The sequence below is a fragment of the Magallana gigas genome, chromosome 9 (assembly GCF_963853765.1).
Source record: "Magallana gigas chromosome 9, xbMagGiga1.1, whole genome shotgun sequence".
NCBI classification, from domain to species: domain Eukaryota; kingdom Metazoa; phylum Mollusca; class Bivalvia; order Ostreida; family Ostreidae; genus Magallana; species Magallana gigas.
This window is the reverse complement of record NC_088861.1, coordinates 7637756-7654281: the sequence shown is the minus strand read 5'-3', so window position 1 is coordinate 7654281 and position 16526 is coordinate 7637756. Positions and strand designations below refer to the sequence as shown.

At 32.8% G+C, this 16526-nt stretch overlaps 1 protein-coding gene across 1 annotated transcript; it reads right to left on the bottom strand.

Moving 5' to 3' along the window:
* Positions 1–8217: 8217 nt before the first annotated feature.
* Positions 8218–10803, bottom strand: LOC105349110 (cholecystokinin receptor type A). Its single transcript, XM_066070576.1, has one exon. The coding sequence runs from the start codon at positions 10433–10435 to the stop codon at positions 9254–9256; it is 1182 nt and encodes a 393-aa protein (XP_065926648.1). The 5' UTR covers positions 10436–10803; the 3' UTR covers positions 8218–9253.
* Positions 10804–16526: the final 5723 nt, after the last annotated feature.

Below are 16526 nucleotides of genomic sequence, written 5' to 3'. Positions count from 1 at the left end.
AAGACACAAGATAAATGGTTGTACATCAAGTGTTTCAAAGTATCTGTCCCATTATTATTTTCGCCCTCGTGTTATATAATGAATATTGATTTAATTTAAAGTGCTTCAATGCCATATGTCTCTATAAATAATCAATATTCAAAATTGTAAAAAACAACTGAGTGCACTGTTATTAATAATACTGCTCTTCTTCTACTGCAGTATTTCTCTGATTAAAATAAAGATTTCTCTTCCCTTAAAGCAATATGAGCTGTATTTTTTAGAATTTTATTTTGGTTAAAAAATCTGTTAGAATGATAAGTCTGCATGTCATTTAAACTTTTATGATAAATAAGAATTGAAAAAAATCATTAATTTTTGTCAGAAGAATGATTTCTCTTCTAAGGAATATATAGAAAATCATTTTTGTACAGGATGACAATAATTCAATTTTGCTTCAATTAAGTCCTCTCAACGGCTTTTCCCACTAAAATAATGCTAACAGAAATTTAAAAGCCATGATATTTTTTGTCATTTAAGCAGAAAAAAACATTTTCGTAAGAAAAAAATATTCAACATGACAATTTCTCATATATTTTTTAATTATTTACACTTTTACACTGTTTTTACATAGACTTCAACAAACAATATTAAAAGTATTTCAAAATTCATTATGTCTTTTGATTCTCCATGCAGTATCTAGAAAACTGATTGAAATATAGAATGCTTTCAAAATCATTGCGCTAACGAAAGTTTTAGAAAGTTTATTACATTGTATTTTAATTTGCTATTATTTGTAATACACGTACTTTATTCACAGAAATTTATTTTGATACATTTTGCAATACGTATTGAACTTATTTTTGTCTTATGTACTCTGAATTTAAACATAACGGTTTACTGTGGTTTCATTAATATTCAAGGGTATCAATTTTCGTGGATAAAGTAAAAATCACAGTTTCAAGGATACGTAAATTCATGGCCTTTGACCCTATCAATAGAAAATGTTAACAGAAATTGCACTTCAATGAACATTAAATTTCGTGGATCATCTTAACAACGATATCTACGAAAATTGGTTTTCAACGAATATTGATGTAACCACAGTAGTTAACTAGTTTTAAGTATTTTTATGGAACACGCCAAATGTAAGTCTTAGACTAGATTGCAGTAAGCAATTATAAATGTATGTTTTCTTGTTAAGTACAATCTTCGTTTTTAGAAATTCAATTAGATTTTGAAAGAAGATGAAGTGATAATTTGTGTATCAATCACCTACAACTTATACGATATAACAAATGAGAAATAACTGAATTAAAACTTAAAGTAGTCTTTATTTTTTATGAATAAGAAGGAAACATCCTAGATTTGGGGAAAATCCAAGTCTAATTCATAACTCGATGAATAAACCAAACAACAAAAGCTAAACGAATTGTCTGTACCCACAATAGTCGACATTATGAAAAAAAGAGGGTGCAACAGTATCCACCGGTTAAACCATTTTAAGAAAAGCTTGGACTTTAAGTAGTTGTGTCAAACAGCATTGTGACATAGGCCTGTCTATTTCATTGCTGGCCATTCAACCATCGCTTTTTGAAATCAACAAAATTTGTTTGGTTTTGAGTTAAGAGTACGATTTCGGTGTATAGTTCGCTTCAAACCAGCGTCATTTTAACTTGTTTTGATGCAAGAAATATGTAGTTACAACCTACTAAAGTCGAAGGCCTTGTTGAAATGCTTCTAATATAACTTTGCATTAGTGGTCAGTTTCTTGATCACCAATGATATATTTGTATCATTAACGAAGTACTAAGCCGTAAATTATTGATACATATTCAATTTCAAAATTATACCATAAATAAGTACATTGTTAACAATTATTGATATAAATTTTATTATATTAGTGGGATTGATTAGAGGTTGCTTTTAACGCATTGTTAAATGCCATGATAAAGTCATGCTGGATGCTATTCATGGGACTACCTCTTACATGCTTGATATATTTTTCAAAACTGAGAGTTTTAAATTTTCGTTTTTATGATCAAAATTTACAGTCGCACAAGCTTTAAGAAACGGGTATCTGCGTCCGAGTCTATTCTAAGGGGGAATGTGTGACTGTGTTTGATTAGAGTTTCAATAATGCTTTGAGACTGGACTAAATATTTATAAAACAATTCAATATATCAAAAAAGGCTTCTGTTTTCTTGTATGTAAATCTTTTTTTTTACTTTTTGACATAAGGTCTATAAAATAAGTCTTGCATGTGAAATCGGGGTGATTTCCATCGTTTTTCTATAAACGGTATTTCAATATCACTATTAGTTTTCAGATGAAAATCTAGGAAAACTATGAATGATGAACGTTTTTAATATGCACACTCTATCACCTCATCAGATGGTGTAGGCTGTGTATAATTTATTCATTAGAGCAGACAGTAATGGAAAATTCAAGAAGTATGTCAACACTTGTTATAATGATACGAAATATTCGATTCAAATAACGAATGTGAAAATTGGATTTTTTTAATGTAAAACATTTTTTTCGAAAATGAAAAATTCTTTAAAATGTCATTTGTGGGGATTCGCCTCTAGGCCACAGGAGTCTAGTAAATTGCACGTGCAATATCAGAGCAATTAAAACCAACATTGTCATCAACTAGAATAAGCAAATATTTATCACTTTTAACCCAGATAGAATAGCTGATGATATTGGTTCGTTGCCAGTCTTGTTGTCATATCACCATGAGTATATTTTTTTTATCTTGATATTTTTCTGGTAAAAATTAGGTGGGTTCTGGTGAGATGGAAAAATCGTGATTGATAAAATGTTTTTCTTTTGAAAATAACATAAAAGTTAAAGGTCTTGGCTCTAACATCAAGCCAAAGCCACTATAAGTAGATAAAACCCCACACTACCCCGATTGTACGTTTTCTATATTCACATCTATTTTCTTCATAAATGTTTTTCAATTACACCCATTCGACATTGACACCTCATTAGTTTTACTTTCCACATTTTAAAATTTTACAAATTGGAAGCAAAAAAAATCTGATCAATTAAACACTTATTTCAAATAGAAAAAAATATCAATGAAATTCATTGAACTCACTTCTGGTTGGCGTCTAGATTTTCCTTTGGGACAAATTCAGAATCACGTACTCTACAACACCAATTCCATGATGTAAGATAATTAACAACTTAAGCGGCTCATTAATGTTTAATTGATTTTCAAGTCATTTAATTAGGCATCTGAAATTTCAATTAAAGTTCACTAGCAAAAGTAAAGCAATAAATCTACAATAAAATGATAAAAAAAAATATTTCTCTGATCATGTGCATGTCCAAGAATCAAAGTCATGTCGTCTTCCAGCTTCAAGTTTCTAGCTTCTACTTATCTTTATTAATTATCGATCTGTCTTCTGAAGAGAACGTGAAGTGTTTATGCATACCGGTTCATCGATTAAATATTCCATTCCTAAAACATTTAACGGTCTGCTCAAACATTGACAATGCATGGAAGTTATCTTAATGTAAATCGCACCAATATATTTTTTTTAAAATTCATTTGATTTTAGATTGTGGTCTTTCCACGAAACAATTTTGAATTTCCTAATGTTAACTTTATCTTAACTATTTTGAACGGTTTTAAGCTGTCTCTGATAATTTTTCGGTTTTTTGTTCGTAAATGTACTATGCAATCTACGTTGTATCATGTTGCTAAAAAAGACCCTATTTACACTGCAATAACTACTAAGAAATGAAACATCAATAAACTTCTCCTAAAATAAAATATAAAAACTGAAGTATTTTTATGGTTGTATGATACATTCTATGATTTTTTCCTATATATTTTGTGAAAATCCCTTTCTGAAACCGATGATGCAGTAAAAAACAAGTAACGTTTGCTTTATTAGCCGTTTTAAAGGATGGCTTTCTGCAATAAGTAAACCATATACAATTTTTAAAAATATATATTTTTTTCTGAAATCTGTTACTTTTAAATGGAAGGATTTATAATAATTATATTATAATAGCACTATATATATAATCTTAGGAACCGGAACACGTTTCATTGCCAAATCCTTCACGTCCGTTTGATCTGATGATCCACGCTTTGCAACGTTATCTAGCTGCAGATCAAGTTCCTGTTTTGATGATATAAATATATCAAAGTACATCTTACTTTCTCATTATGACAACTTATGTCTTTCGTAGAAGCTATTCTACGTCGATTGTGTGCCTTACAATCTATAATCAAAGTACTGAAGTACTGACGGGGTTGATTTCATCGATTATTATTTATCTTAAAATCAACGACATGTTATTTTGCTTGGCAAGTAATTTATAATCTGTATTTGAAATAAGCACATTTTTAAAATATGAATTTTCGGACTTTTCCGACAAGAAATTCGAGAAAATCTCTTATGAATCATGTTGTGTAATATTTAAAAATGGAATCGATTCCATCAAACTATGTATTAGTATTTGAAATTTTTCAAAAATTGTATGGATCTAACCAATAATGAACTCTAGTCTCGTTCAACCAGATGCTCGGCTGTCTCCGTTAATCTCCGACAAGAAAGAGATACAAGGTCACGTGATAGCTTGATGAGGCGACCTCTTAATACTAGACTGACTCTCTGCTTGTCGGGGATGTACGGAGACAGCCGATGGCTGAACGAGACTAAAGTGAACTCTGGCGTAGGAATACATACGACTGCAAAAAAATTCTAAATTGTTCGTACTATTTAAAATCTGATTATTTTCCAGGTATTTATAAATAAGTTTCCTTTTTCAAAATGCCTCAGCGTACATTACGTCGAATTTATCGATTATTTTCAAGAACTAAGTCTTGTCAGCGGTGTTGATTTGTGCTTAGGTCCAAATACTGTTTCAGTTTCGGTTTGCAAGAGTAACTGCAGAGAAGAGTTGATTTTTAATCAACTCCCAAAAATGACGTATTGTGTCTTTTTATCACTTACTGTATCATTTTTTAAAATATCGTTCGTACGACTACGTATTACGTACATGATGCATTCTATATCGTACGTGTACGTACGATCGACAAATCATCTTCTACGTCATGCATGTTAGTTTGTTAAAATTTATAATTGAAAATGTTTTGTCTCAATTGCCTTCAGATATATCTTTTTTAATGAAATTAAAATCCCTGCATATTGTGGTCTTGACTCTGTTGCCTTTTAGATAAAAATATTTTCCATCCATAAAAATACATGTATCTCATATATATATATCGTACCATACAATTTCGCTTACGGTTTTCCAGTGCTTTCTTTCAAAAGATATATCTATATAATTTTTTTTTTTAAATGGTTTAAATTTTCCGCCCCACCCGTCTTCCTTGAAGATATAGAATTAGTATCATGAGCATTGTGAACTTGTTGCTCTGGTACAAAAGACAGTATTTGTCAACTGGTATTCGGAAGATTATAAAAAGTACCCTATTTCGATTGATACTATACATAAACATTTGGTGTAGCAATAATACGGAATATCTATCATTTTTTTGGTTTTTACCTCACCTGAGTGAGCTTTTCTAATCAAAATTTGTCCGTTGTCTGTCGTCGTTGGCGTTGTCGTTGGCGACGGTGTCGTTGTTGTAAACTTTTCACATTTTCATATTCTTCTCCAGACCCACTGGGCAGATTTCAACCAAACTTAGCACATAGCATCACTGGGTGAAGGGAATTCAAGTTTGTACAAATCAAGGGCCACACCCTCTTTAAAGGGGAGATAATTTAGAATTATTGAAAATTTGTTGGTATTTTTCAAAAATCTTCTTCTCAAAAAAATATTTTTTTAAGCCAGAAAACTGTAACTTGCAAGAAAGCATCTTCAGGTAGTGTAGATTCAAGTTTGTTCAAATCATGGTCCCCGGGGGTAGGGTGGGGCCACAATGGGGGAATGGATTTTTACAGGAGAATGTATAAAGAAAATCTTTTAAAATCTTCTTATCAAACACTATTTGGCCAGAAAAGCTTAAACTTGTGTGGAGGCACCCCGCAGGTAGTGTAGATTCAAGTTTGTTCAAATAATGGTCTCCGGGGGTAGGGTGGGGCCACAATTGGGGAATCAAGTTTTAAATAGGGATATATAAAGAAAATCTTTAAAATTCTTCGTCTCAAAATCTAATAGGCCAGAAAAGCTCAAATTAAAGTAGAAGCATCCTCAGGTAGTGCAGATTCAAGTTTGTTTAAATAAAAGTCCCTGGAGGTTAGGCCAGGCCACAATGGGGGAATGTATTTTTACATAGGTATATATAAAGAAAATCTTTAAAAATCATCTTCTCAAAAACTATTAACCAGGAAAGCCAAAATTTGAGTGGAAGCATCCTCAGATAGTGCAGATTCAAGTTTGTTTAAATCGTGGTCCCCGGGGGTAGGGCAGGGCCACAAAGGGGGGATAAATTTTTACAAAGGAATATATTGAAAAAATCTTTAAATATCTTCTTCTCAAAAACTATAAGGTCAGGAAAACCCAAATTTGAGTGGAAGCATCCGCAGATAGTATAGATTCAAATTTCTAAAAATCATAGTCCCTGGGTGTAGGGTGAGGCCACAGTAATGGGGGGGGGGTCGAATTTTTAAATAGGAATTTATAAAGAAAAATCTTTTTCTCAATTAAGTTTTAATCATAGTCGCCGGGCGTAGGGTGAGGCAACAGTTGGGGATGAAATTTTACATACGAATACATGAATATAAAGGAAATCTTTAAAAATCTTCTTCTCAAAAACTATTAGGCCAGGAAAGCTCAAATTTGAGTGGAAACAGATAGTATAGATTCAAATTGCTTTAAATCATAGTCCCTGGGGGTAGGGTGAGGCCACAGTAATGGGGGAGTCAAATTTTTAAATAGGAATTTATAGAGAAAAATCTTTTTCTAAAAATCCAATTGTAGAAATTTTTAGATAGGAATATATAGAGAAAATCTTTTAAAAATCTTCTTTTAAAAACTAATTGGCCAGGAAAGCCCAAATTGGAATGGAAGCATCCTCAGGTAGTTTAGATTCAAGTTTGTTCAAATCATAGTCTCTAGGGGTAAGGCGGGGCCGCAATGGCGGGATGAAGTTTTACATTGGAATATATAAAGAAAATCTTAAAAAATATTCTTGGAAAGTTTTCAGTCCAAAAAGCAGTTACTTGTGTGAAAGCACATGTTGTGCAGATTAAAGTTTGATAAAACCATGATTCCCTAGAGAAAAGTTGGGCCACAAAATGGGGGGGGGGTATATAGGAATAGAGAAAAATCCTCTTACAGGTAAAACAACAAATGGGGCGTGGTATTTACCCAAAATAAATATGCAGATAAAAGTTTGCAGATTTTAAATTTTTTTAGCAAAAGCTACTGTACTTAGTTGTCAAGATATTTTGATTTTGATCAGAGCTAAGGCAATTCTTGCTTTGGTGAGCGATGTGGCCCCTGGGCCTCTTGTTAATTTTGTGTTTTAAATGTAAGAAAAAAATAAAATGAATATTAATATAATTATATGAGATGATTTATTTCCCAAAGCATGACCAAAACATTAGTCACTTAGCTTTTAGCTTTGATCGTGGGTTCACTGCAATACTGGATGAATAATGAAAATAAAGTACTCTCTAAGGAAAACTCTCTATTTATTTATTTGAACTTATTTCACTGTTCACCCGGTACGTAACCTTAATGTAAATTTTTCATCACGACATGTAATTGATTCGTTCTTTTTTGTAATACACCTTTAGAGTTCACACGACTAAACATATGATTATATAATTTTTTTTATATATTGCTACACTGTAGCTTAATAAATACATGTAAACATCTTGAGGTGAATACATTTTAACCAATTAACCCTTCCTCATTATTTTACCTCAAAAATGAACAAGGAACTTTTTTACAAAGTTAACAATCATTTTCCGATGAACTATTGATGAAAGTATGTTGGAGACATTTCCACGAATGGTACTGTACGAAGCTAACAATAGATGAGAGATACCTGCTAATTTGTAAATCTATGGTGACGAACATAATTCGACAAAACGTGTCTATTGTATGAAGGCTTATTAATTTTATTCATCTTCATTCATTAAAGGCATAAGGTTACAAACCAAAGCTAAGTTCCCCGTAAATGGATCTAAAATTCGTCAACATTGTGTCAAGTTTAACAATTAAAACGAACCAAATTATTGTTTGTTTTATTTTAATTTATCAACTCGTAACTTAGAGAAAAATATTTGCAAATGTAGAACATACAAGGTCGAACAAGGAAGAATTGTTTAAAAGCATTTAAATTACTATTTGTTGCACTTATAAGATTTCCAAACGGATATTAAGATATGCTAATATTTGTTGAATATATCTAACTAATTAGTTTGTTGCTGAGTAGAGAAAATGTCTAATCATTATGGCTGTCATCACCCATGCAATATGTTTTTATTACATATTATCAATAATTTTTTATCAACTGCTAACACCTTTATCAGGGTTTGTCAATTTGACTCACTCTTGTTTACAAATTTTCAATACCATTATCGATTTTTATAAAATGCATTGCACGAAAAGGGGCTGCTTACATGATGAGATTTAATTCTTAACACAAATACAAGTAATGTACTATTCTGCTTGACCCTGGTAATTTGTTTTATCTCGAGTGATGCGTAAATATTTCGGGCACTGAGATTGCTTTAACATATCATGAAGTATATCATTATTTCACATTTCAAACCCTAACGGTAAATAAAAAAATCAATGTAATATGACTGTCAATGGCAAAAGTTAAAATTCAAAACATGTTAACGAAGTTACTAAAGATATTTAGTTTTAGATTTTAAAAGAAAGTTCTATCAAGATAGTGCATATTCTTGCTGGATAATAGACCTACGCTGATAAAGTAACTATTTACTCTGCTTGAGAATTTTTTGAATTTTTTCAGATGGAACATGCAAGATTGCAAGGCTTATTGCTTAAAGTATGGCCTGTTTTTAAGAAACTTTACATTGGTAACTTTCAGAACTTTTGAAGCACAATATTTTGCAACAATTGTACATGTATTACAATTTAATCAATTTAAAGACGACATATTGTTTTTCAAATCATTTTATCATCGAATATGGAACGTAAATACACAAGTATATAAAAATATTGATATCAAGATTCTGTTCATTATGTATATTTTGATCCTTTATACATTAGACTTAAACTAGTAAACTATGAACGATGCTTTAATAAAATGAGCATTGCTTACCAGTCAAATTTGACCGGTCCTTATGTGAAAAGATTAAACCTCATTTCTGCGTGTGGAAAACCTAAATACTTTATGGTAAAATAAAATACACTCAAACCGAAACCTTTCATCAACAAAACAATAGACCAGCGGGTTGGTCGCGTTGCTAAGGAAGTAACCACGAAGAAACACAGGTGTGAGCATGCCCAGTCTGGTCTGTAAGTACAGGTATGTGGAAGGTCGGGTGGCACGAATTATCAAGATGATCAGGTTTGGTAGATATCCGGCATAAGACACAGCCGTTGCAATCAAAAACATGAACGTAATCCGTCGCGTTCGATCCAGCCTGTCTTTACCGGGAAATTTCGATTTATTTGCTGGCTGTTCCAGGGGTTTTAATGTTGATATGTTTTTCACCGAATAAATGCTAGATTCTTCTTCGTGAATCTGATGCAAATCGCCTGCATCCGGTTTATCCAATACTTTATTTTCAATGTCTCTGTCTAGTGTCTTCTGAATATCTTTGAACTGAGCTGACTGACGAAACTTCATTTGGTTGTATAAACTCTTTCCTATAAATGAGTAAGCGACAATACACAGAATAAACATGCCCGTGCTAATCAGTAACAACACAAAAGAATATACCTGGAAGAACGATTGCTGGGTCTCGCTGGCTCCAACAGTACAATCTGTTCCCGAAAGATTCGGAATATCTGTAAATTTTAGCGTCACGTCATACAAATAAATAGAAGCTGTTGACAGAAATATTGAAATTCCAACAGTGACCATGCAGGCGATCTTTGTCTCTCCTTCAGACATCTGTCTTTTAAACGGACAACACGCTTTTCTATACCTCTCCACAGCTATTAGGCACAGCATCAGTCCTGATGCGATACTGACCACATGATTTAAAAATCGAAAGCATTTACACGCGACAACCGAGTCAAACGTATACCCTTGTCTTATGTCTACGATTTCAAACGGCACACAGACTGCACACGCAACAAAGTCAATGGCGGCCAGCCGTACGACGAACACCCGGTGGTTAGAGGGTTTGTACCTGACTTGGTAGACAATGAAAGCATGTCCATTACCAATCGTTCCCACAACACATAGGAAGATTAAGTAAACCACAACAGCAACATCGTCTCTGAGAAATTCCTCTAATTCAAACTGTTCGATTGATAGCTCTGAATAGTTGGAGTTTCTCACGCTGGTGTTGGATGGTCCGGCCATTCTTGGATCGTTCCTAGTACATAAATTTTCTATGAAGAATTACCTTTTATAAAAGCATTGTTTTCTACCTTACTTTTTCGAAATGGGCTTATTTCTTTCAATTCAAAATAAATTTCCTTGTGGACGATTAAAAATATGTTAAAACTATTAAAACTATTACGAAACTTAATATCAAAGTTGTCCCCTTAATGAATTTCCCGGAACGTGGGTGGTGTATTTAACATACGTAAGTTGTAAAAATTAGTCGTATTGGAAGGCATTAAAGTCTAACGATTGGTATTCCATTTGTCTGCACGGCCTGGTTTGTTAAAGGACGGACGATATCCAAAAAATAAGCTATCAATGCTTAAATATATACAACATCAATATTGAATTGCCATCATAATGATCCTTTCTCAAGTGTTTCCTACTTTGGTGCCATTTATTATGCCGTTAGGCCTTTTTTAAAAAATAAGGATTACGTCGGATGAGATTAAAATGTATATGATAAGCATCTAAAAATTCTAAATCAAGAATCGGACGGAAGTCTTCCTCAGTGATGTAATGTTCCTGCTATTCACTTTTTATATATTCTAATATAAGTAAACCTGTCACGATCGATACATAAAATTCAGTTGGATTTAATTTCCTGTTGAAAGTGTGAAAACAAATAGAAACATATAGTACGTGTACATGTAATCTGAGATTTTTTTAAAAATGTAATTTTACGTCATTTTCATACGTCATTTGAAGCTATTTCCGACTAGCAGAAGACTTTTAAAAGATATTACGACAAGAACATGTTTTTAAAAACGCCCAAAAAAGTGACGTCAGCTGACCGCACGGAACAGCGCGCCACCATAAAATTGTGTCGACTGGGGTAAAACACCAATATAAACAGAACAAACGATGGAGGAAACAGGAAAAACATCGAAACAGTTCGAGTTTACTTATCCACAAGTGGCACAAGCGATATATTGATGGAGTATGCGTTTGTACTCTTACTTAACGGTAAATGCGGCATATCACTCAGGTAAACCCAGGACTACGACGTTATGGAAACGTCATTATAACTCAACGTTAGACTGGGCCGTGCGGCTTGTTTAGGCAATATATATAATGATAATTTTTATACATATACATTTTTATACTCTATATTGAAATATTATTAATACTTTCCTGATAATGGTGCCGTTAATTTGAATAAAATTACACGTGTTTAAACTTTATGGACAGCCCTCGTAAGTTTGTGGTTGTTGTTTTTTTTTAGTTTTTTTGTTTTTGTTTTTTTGTTTTGGTTCTGGGGGGGGGGGGGGATTGAGGGATCTACTTGTTTTGTTTTCTTTGTCTTTATCGTTCTGTTTTCTTTCAATTTTCATAGAAGATAGAGAAGGTAAAGAGTGAAGGTTGCAAATTCAATAAAACTACTCAATATTTGCGATTTGCAAAATCTTTTTATACTCTTTTCTTGTAAAGAGGAGAGGAACTTAATATCTAAATATGGCACAATTGTTTGGTGGGGGGGGGGGGGGATTAAGGCATTCTCATTTTCTATGGTTCCCAAAACAATTGAAGGATCGGGTAAATTACATTAACAGTGATGTTGTCTTTGAGAAGTCTCTGAGGTTTAAACTGTTTGATTTTATTACTGAATTGGTAGAGCTGCTCAAGTGTGAGTTTGATCGCAAACGATGATCTGTGAACCTTTTCTTTCAAAAATAAAAAAAGAATTTTTCCTGATCTACAGTTTAAAAAAAGCTGTGTTAGAATGTTTGACATCCACTTAACACTTAATGAAAATATATCTGTCATATAGTGTTAAATATTTCAAATAAATGAATTCTTATTTAAAAGCATTAATAATAGCTACAGGCACCTGCCAGTTTCTGTTCTTCGCATACGTTAAAAAAATATATATCGCCTAACGAATAAAACAAAGGAATAGGGTATACTTTTACTATGAAAAAAAAAATCTAACTTCTGGAGCCCATTTCTCAAAAAGGCGTAAATCTGGGCCTAAGTTAGTGCGACAAACGAACTTACGCCAATATTTAGTCAGGTCTAAGTTGTGTTTCTAAAAGAGGCATAAGTTAGGGTTTAAATGTCAAAAAACTTAAAACATTTCACACTGAGTACTAAGCATGCGCATATCGTATTTTGTTTAGCTTTGAGGTTATGATTATATGCGGTCGATCAATTTTCCAATTCAATATACATGTAGTACCCGAAAGTACGCATGTTATATTAATGTGCATAGTTAAAGTCGTTCATAACATTATATTTACATTCACTTTCTTTTCCCCTATTAAATTGCATTGATTGATTTGAGTGATATTCATGCATAACACAGAAGACCCAATCACCAAATCTGGTTCGTATGAATACATTCAGTATTTCTCAAAGAACATGACTGACTCTCCTCGCGACTTCAAACCGGATTTCGACCTGATATTATGCTTACGCTGATTAATATTTCATTGTTGTGAATATTTTCTAAGAGATAAATGACTTCAGTTGATTATTGTTTTAGTATACTAAAAGTTAATTCATCGGATTACACAATGAAAAGTACAATTGTGTTACAATGATTTAAAACGCTGTGGACTATTTTTGTCAGCATAATTCGACTGTTCCAATGGCTCTTCCGTTAATTGCGCATTACTCATTGAATAAGGCAGAGATTTTTAAAAATAAATATAGTTGCAGAAAGGGAAAAAATGTTAAAAAACGTAAATATAAGCATTGAATCATTATTTTTTGAAAGATGTTGTCTCATAACTGCAACGGTGTCTGCAAACAAATTTTCATAACGCGCTAGCGCGCGTTATTCAATTTGTATGCACACAAAACAAAACCGTATGAAAGCTACATGTATTTTGGAATGTTTATGAACTCGCATTTAGATACAATCAATTTTTGTTTGTTAAAATATTACTTAAAAATATGTTTTAGAAGCGTACAGAGTGTGCATCAATTTTAGATCTATTGACAAGCGTCTGTCAAGGTCCTCAAAGATTCTAAAATTTCACATGCACACCTTGAATTTTTGGAAATCAAATTCATTCATCTTATTAATTCTAGGATGAAGTGATCAATTGCGTTCATATTAAACATCGATCGTAATTCTTTTAAAATAGGTACATGTATGGGGCGGATGTACTATCAATGATCTTCCTGCATTTTCATATGCATTGTTTATTTGTACTCATTTAACTGAATTGATCTTTAATTACATGATAGTTTTGTTTCATCATATTTAAGATGTACATGTATGTATATCAAGGGATTTTTTTTTCTTTCTAAGTTGTCGACTTGCAATACAAAAGCGTTGTTTTAGCAGTTTTACAACAGTGTGCATTATTTACAAATTTAAATAGCTTGCATTTGTCATACTTATATAAACAATTGTATACACCCCACCCCAATAACCAAAAGAAGATAAGGAAAAAAGTAAAACTCACATGCACTTGTTAAAACCGCAAATATGCTTAATGTCTTATCCGGAGGGGGATAGGGGATTTTTTCGATGCCTTTTCCATTTAACTTTTAAAAACCTTTATTTTAATCAAGATACTTTATACAGTGTTATTTTCGTCCCGTGTAATTTCCGTCCTTCTACACTTGCAAACAGTTTTGCTCTGTCGTGCCCAGTTACACATGTTACTTAGAGCTGCTTGGTCCGATTTTTTTGTTATTACAGTATCAAATTTTTTTCAATAGAAACTATTTATCTTAGAAAGTTGTGTACTTTCTCCTATTTACACGAGCAGAATCAGTCTCCATTCAAAGTAAGAAATATTCAAAGTAAATAAAAATAACTTTTTGGGGGGCAAACGAAAAAACAAACCAAATGCATCACGGGAATTTTTAGAAAAGGAAACCGTTTCGTTTCGTCCCCCGAATGATTGGGGTTATTCAACCCGCATGCTATACATCGATTGCAAAGAAAACAGACTTCAGAAGTATTCGCGAACAAAACGTACACATGTTTATTTGTAATTTGTCTGATTATTTCGACCTTTATTTAATGCGATGTCGAAGTCGTAATACAACCATACCCGTCTCGTCGTCAGGGGGTGAAATTTAACACGAGGCGAAATATAACGCGGTACCCTTTTATGTCGTTTGTTTGTTAGCAAATTGTGTACATATTTTTCTTCGTTGAAATTAGGCTTAATTGACTAGAAAAAACTACTTCAATGTCTATTATGATACATATACTAAGCATAACTATCGTTTAAAAGCGTGCATAAAATTTGATATAAAATCAGACCAAGCAGCTTTAAATTCGCCCGCTGACAACGATGGTGATATGATTGAAAATTAAACGGGGCGTATTATTCTCGCATAATCACCGGTGTGAGATCGGTTTGTCCGGTGTGAGACAGCAGTGTGAGATTTTTCTGTCTTACACTGTGTATTACTACGCCGTTTTAAAACGTAAACAAACGTTGTCTTCTGTAGGGAAATGCAAAATGGTGCATTGAGATTATCCAATAAGTAATTGTGTTGCTTTATTAATTACAATTTATAATATTTATAATTAAAAAACTGTCGTATGCTCTCATTTTGACTTGCACTATTTGAAGCACGCGGAGGGATAAACCGAAAGTAATCGTTTGAACGTCATACAGAAAATTGTCAAACATCATTTTTAAGGTAATATAATGCGAGAAAAATAATCGTTCATTATATACTCATGTGGGATAGTGAAATTCCACATCGGGGCCAAGATTCACGGTCTAGGACTCGGCAAAGCCTCGTCCTAGACCGTGAATCTTGTCCCCTCGGTGGAATTTCACTATCCCACACTTGTAATAATGAATGATTCTATTATTCCCTTCATATTGTGTATATTACTTTCACACCCCCCCCCCCCCCCCATAACAAAACAAAACAAAACAATCAATCGATTAAACCAAAAACAGGAAGGGGAGTTGGGGAGACCCCGGCCTCAAATGTTGATAATTCCTGCCATGTTAATTGTTGACTATTAATATCTTTCAAAACTGTTATCATTTGAATCGTAGAAAATCAAGAATCGTTTTGCGGTCATTGTCTACATTCTTTCAATATTGGAACAGAGGATGGACAAGGTTCATGTAATATTATTTTTACAGTAGATTTTTCGATTTCAGTTGGTTGTTGTTTTACTCATGGTTATATTACTTTTTATATAAATAATATAGTGAATTGATAAAAAAGAATCAAGCCTTATCCCAGCATCTGAAAGTGTCTAAAGATTTACAGTGTATATTAAGCATATTTATCATTCTGCAGACATATTGGGGCATATCCACTGTACCTTGTCCCAGTATTCTATATATATATTTGAAGTTTACACGAACATTGAAGTTAATTTCCATGTATTGTTTCGTTCAATTAATATGTAAGATTCTGCCTCATATCATCTACAATGCATTTAATTGTCACATTTTTTGGTTTCTGAAACCTCTTATATATGCCGCTTTCATATCAACTGTTTTTCTCTAAAATTTCATTATGTTAAGAATTGTATAGGCATTTATTCTACTTTCATTAATATAAAATGTTATGAACAACTTGAACTATGCACATTCAGTGGTAAAGTATAACATGCGTACTTTCGGGTACATGTACTATGAATTGGAAAACTGATCCACCACATATAATCATAACCTCAAAGCAAAACAAAATACGATATGCGCATGCTTAGTACTCAGCGGAGATGTCTAAGTTTTTCGACATTTAAACCCTAACTTACGCCTCTTTCAGAAACGCAACCTAGACCCGACTAAATATTGGCGTAATTTGGTTAGTCGGACTAACTTAGGCCCAAATTTACGCCTTTTTGAGAAACGGGCCCCAGGTGCCTACGATAATAGCCTATAAGTACCATATATCTCTCAAGTTCTAATATTTCTCACTTTCTTTCGTTCACGAAGTTTGATAATTTTAACACGGTTGTCGATATATATGAAGAGATAGGACTCACAATCCTTTGCTCTATAGACACGTTTGTTATGTTCTGTTTACGTTTGTTGAGTATACTACTTGTTAATGTGTTTTAAAAAAAGTTATGTTCATGCAGATTTGTCCTCTTTGCTACATGATAGTTCTTAATGAACACAAA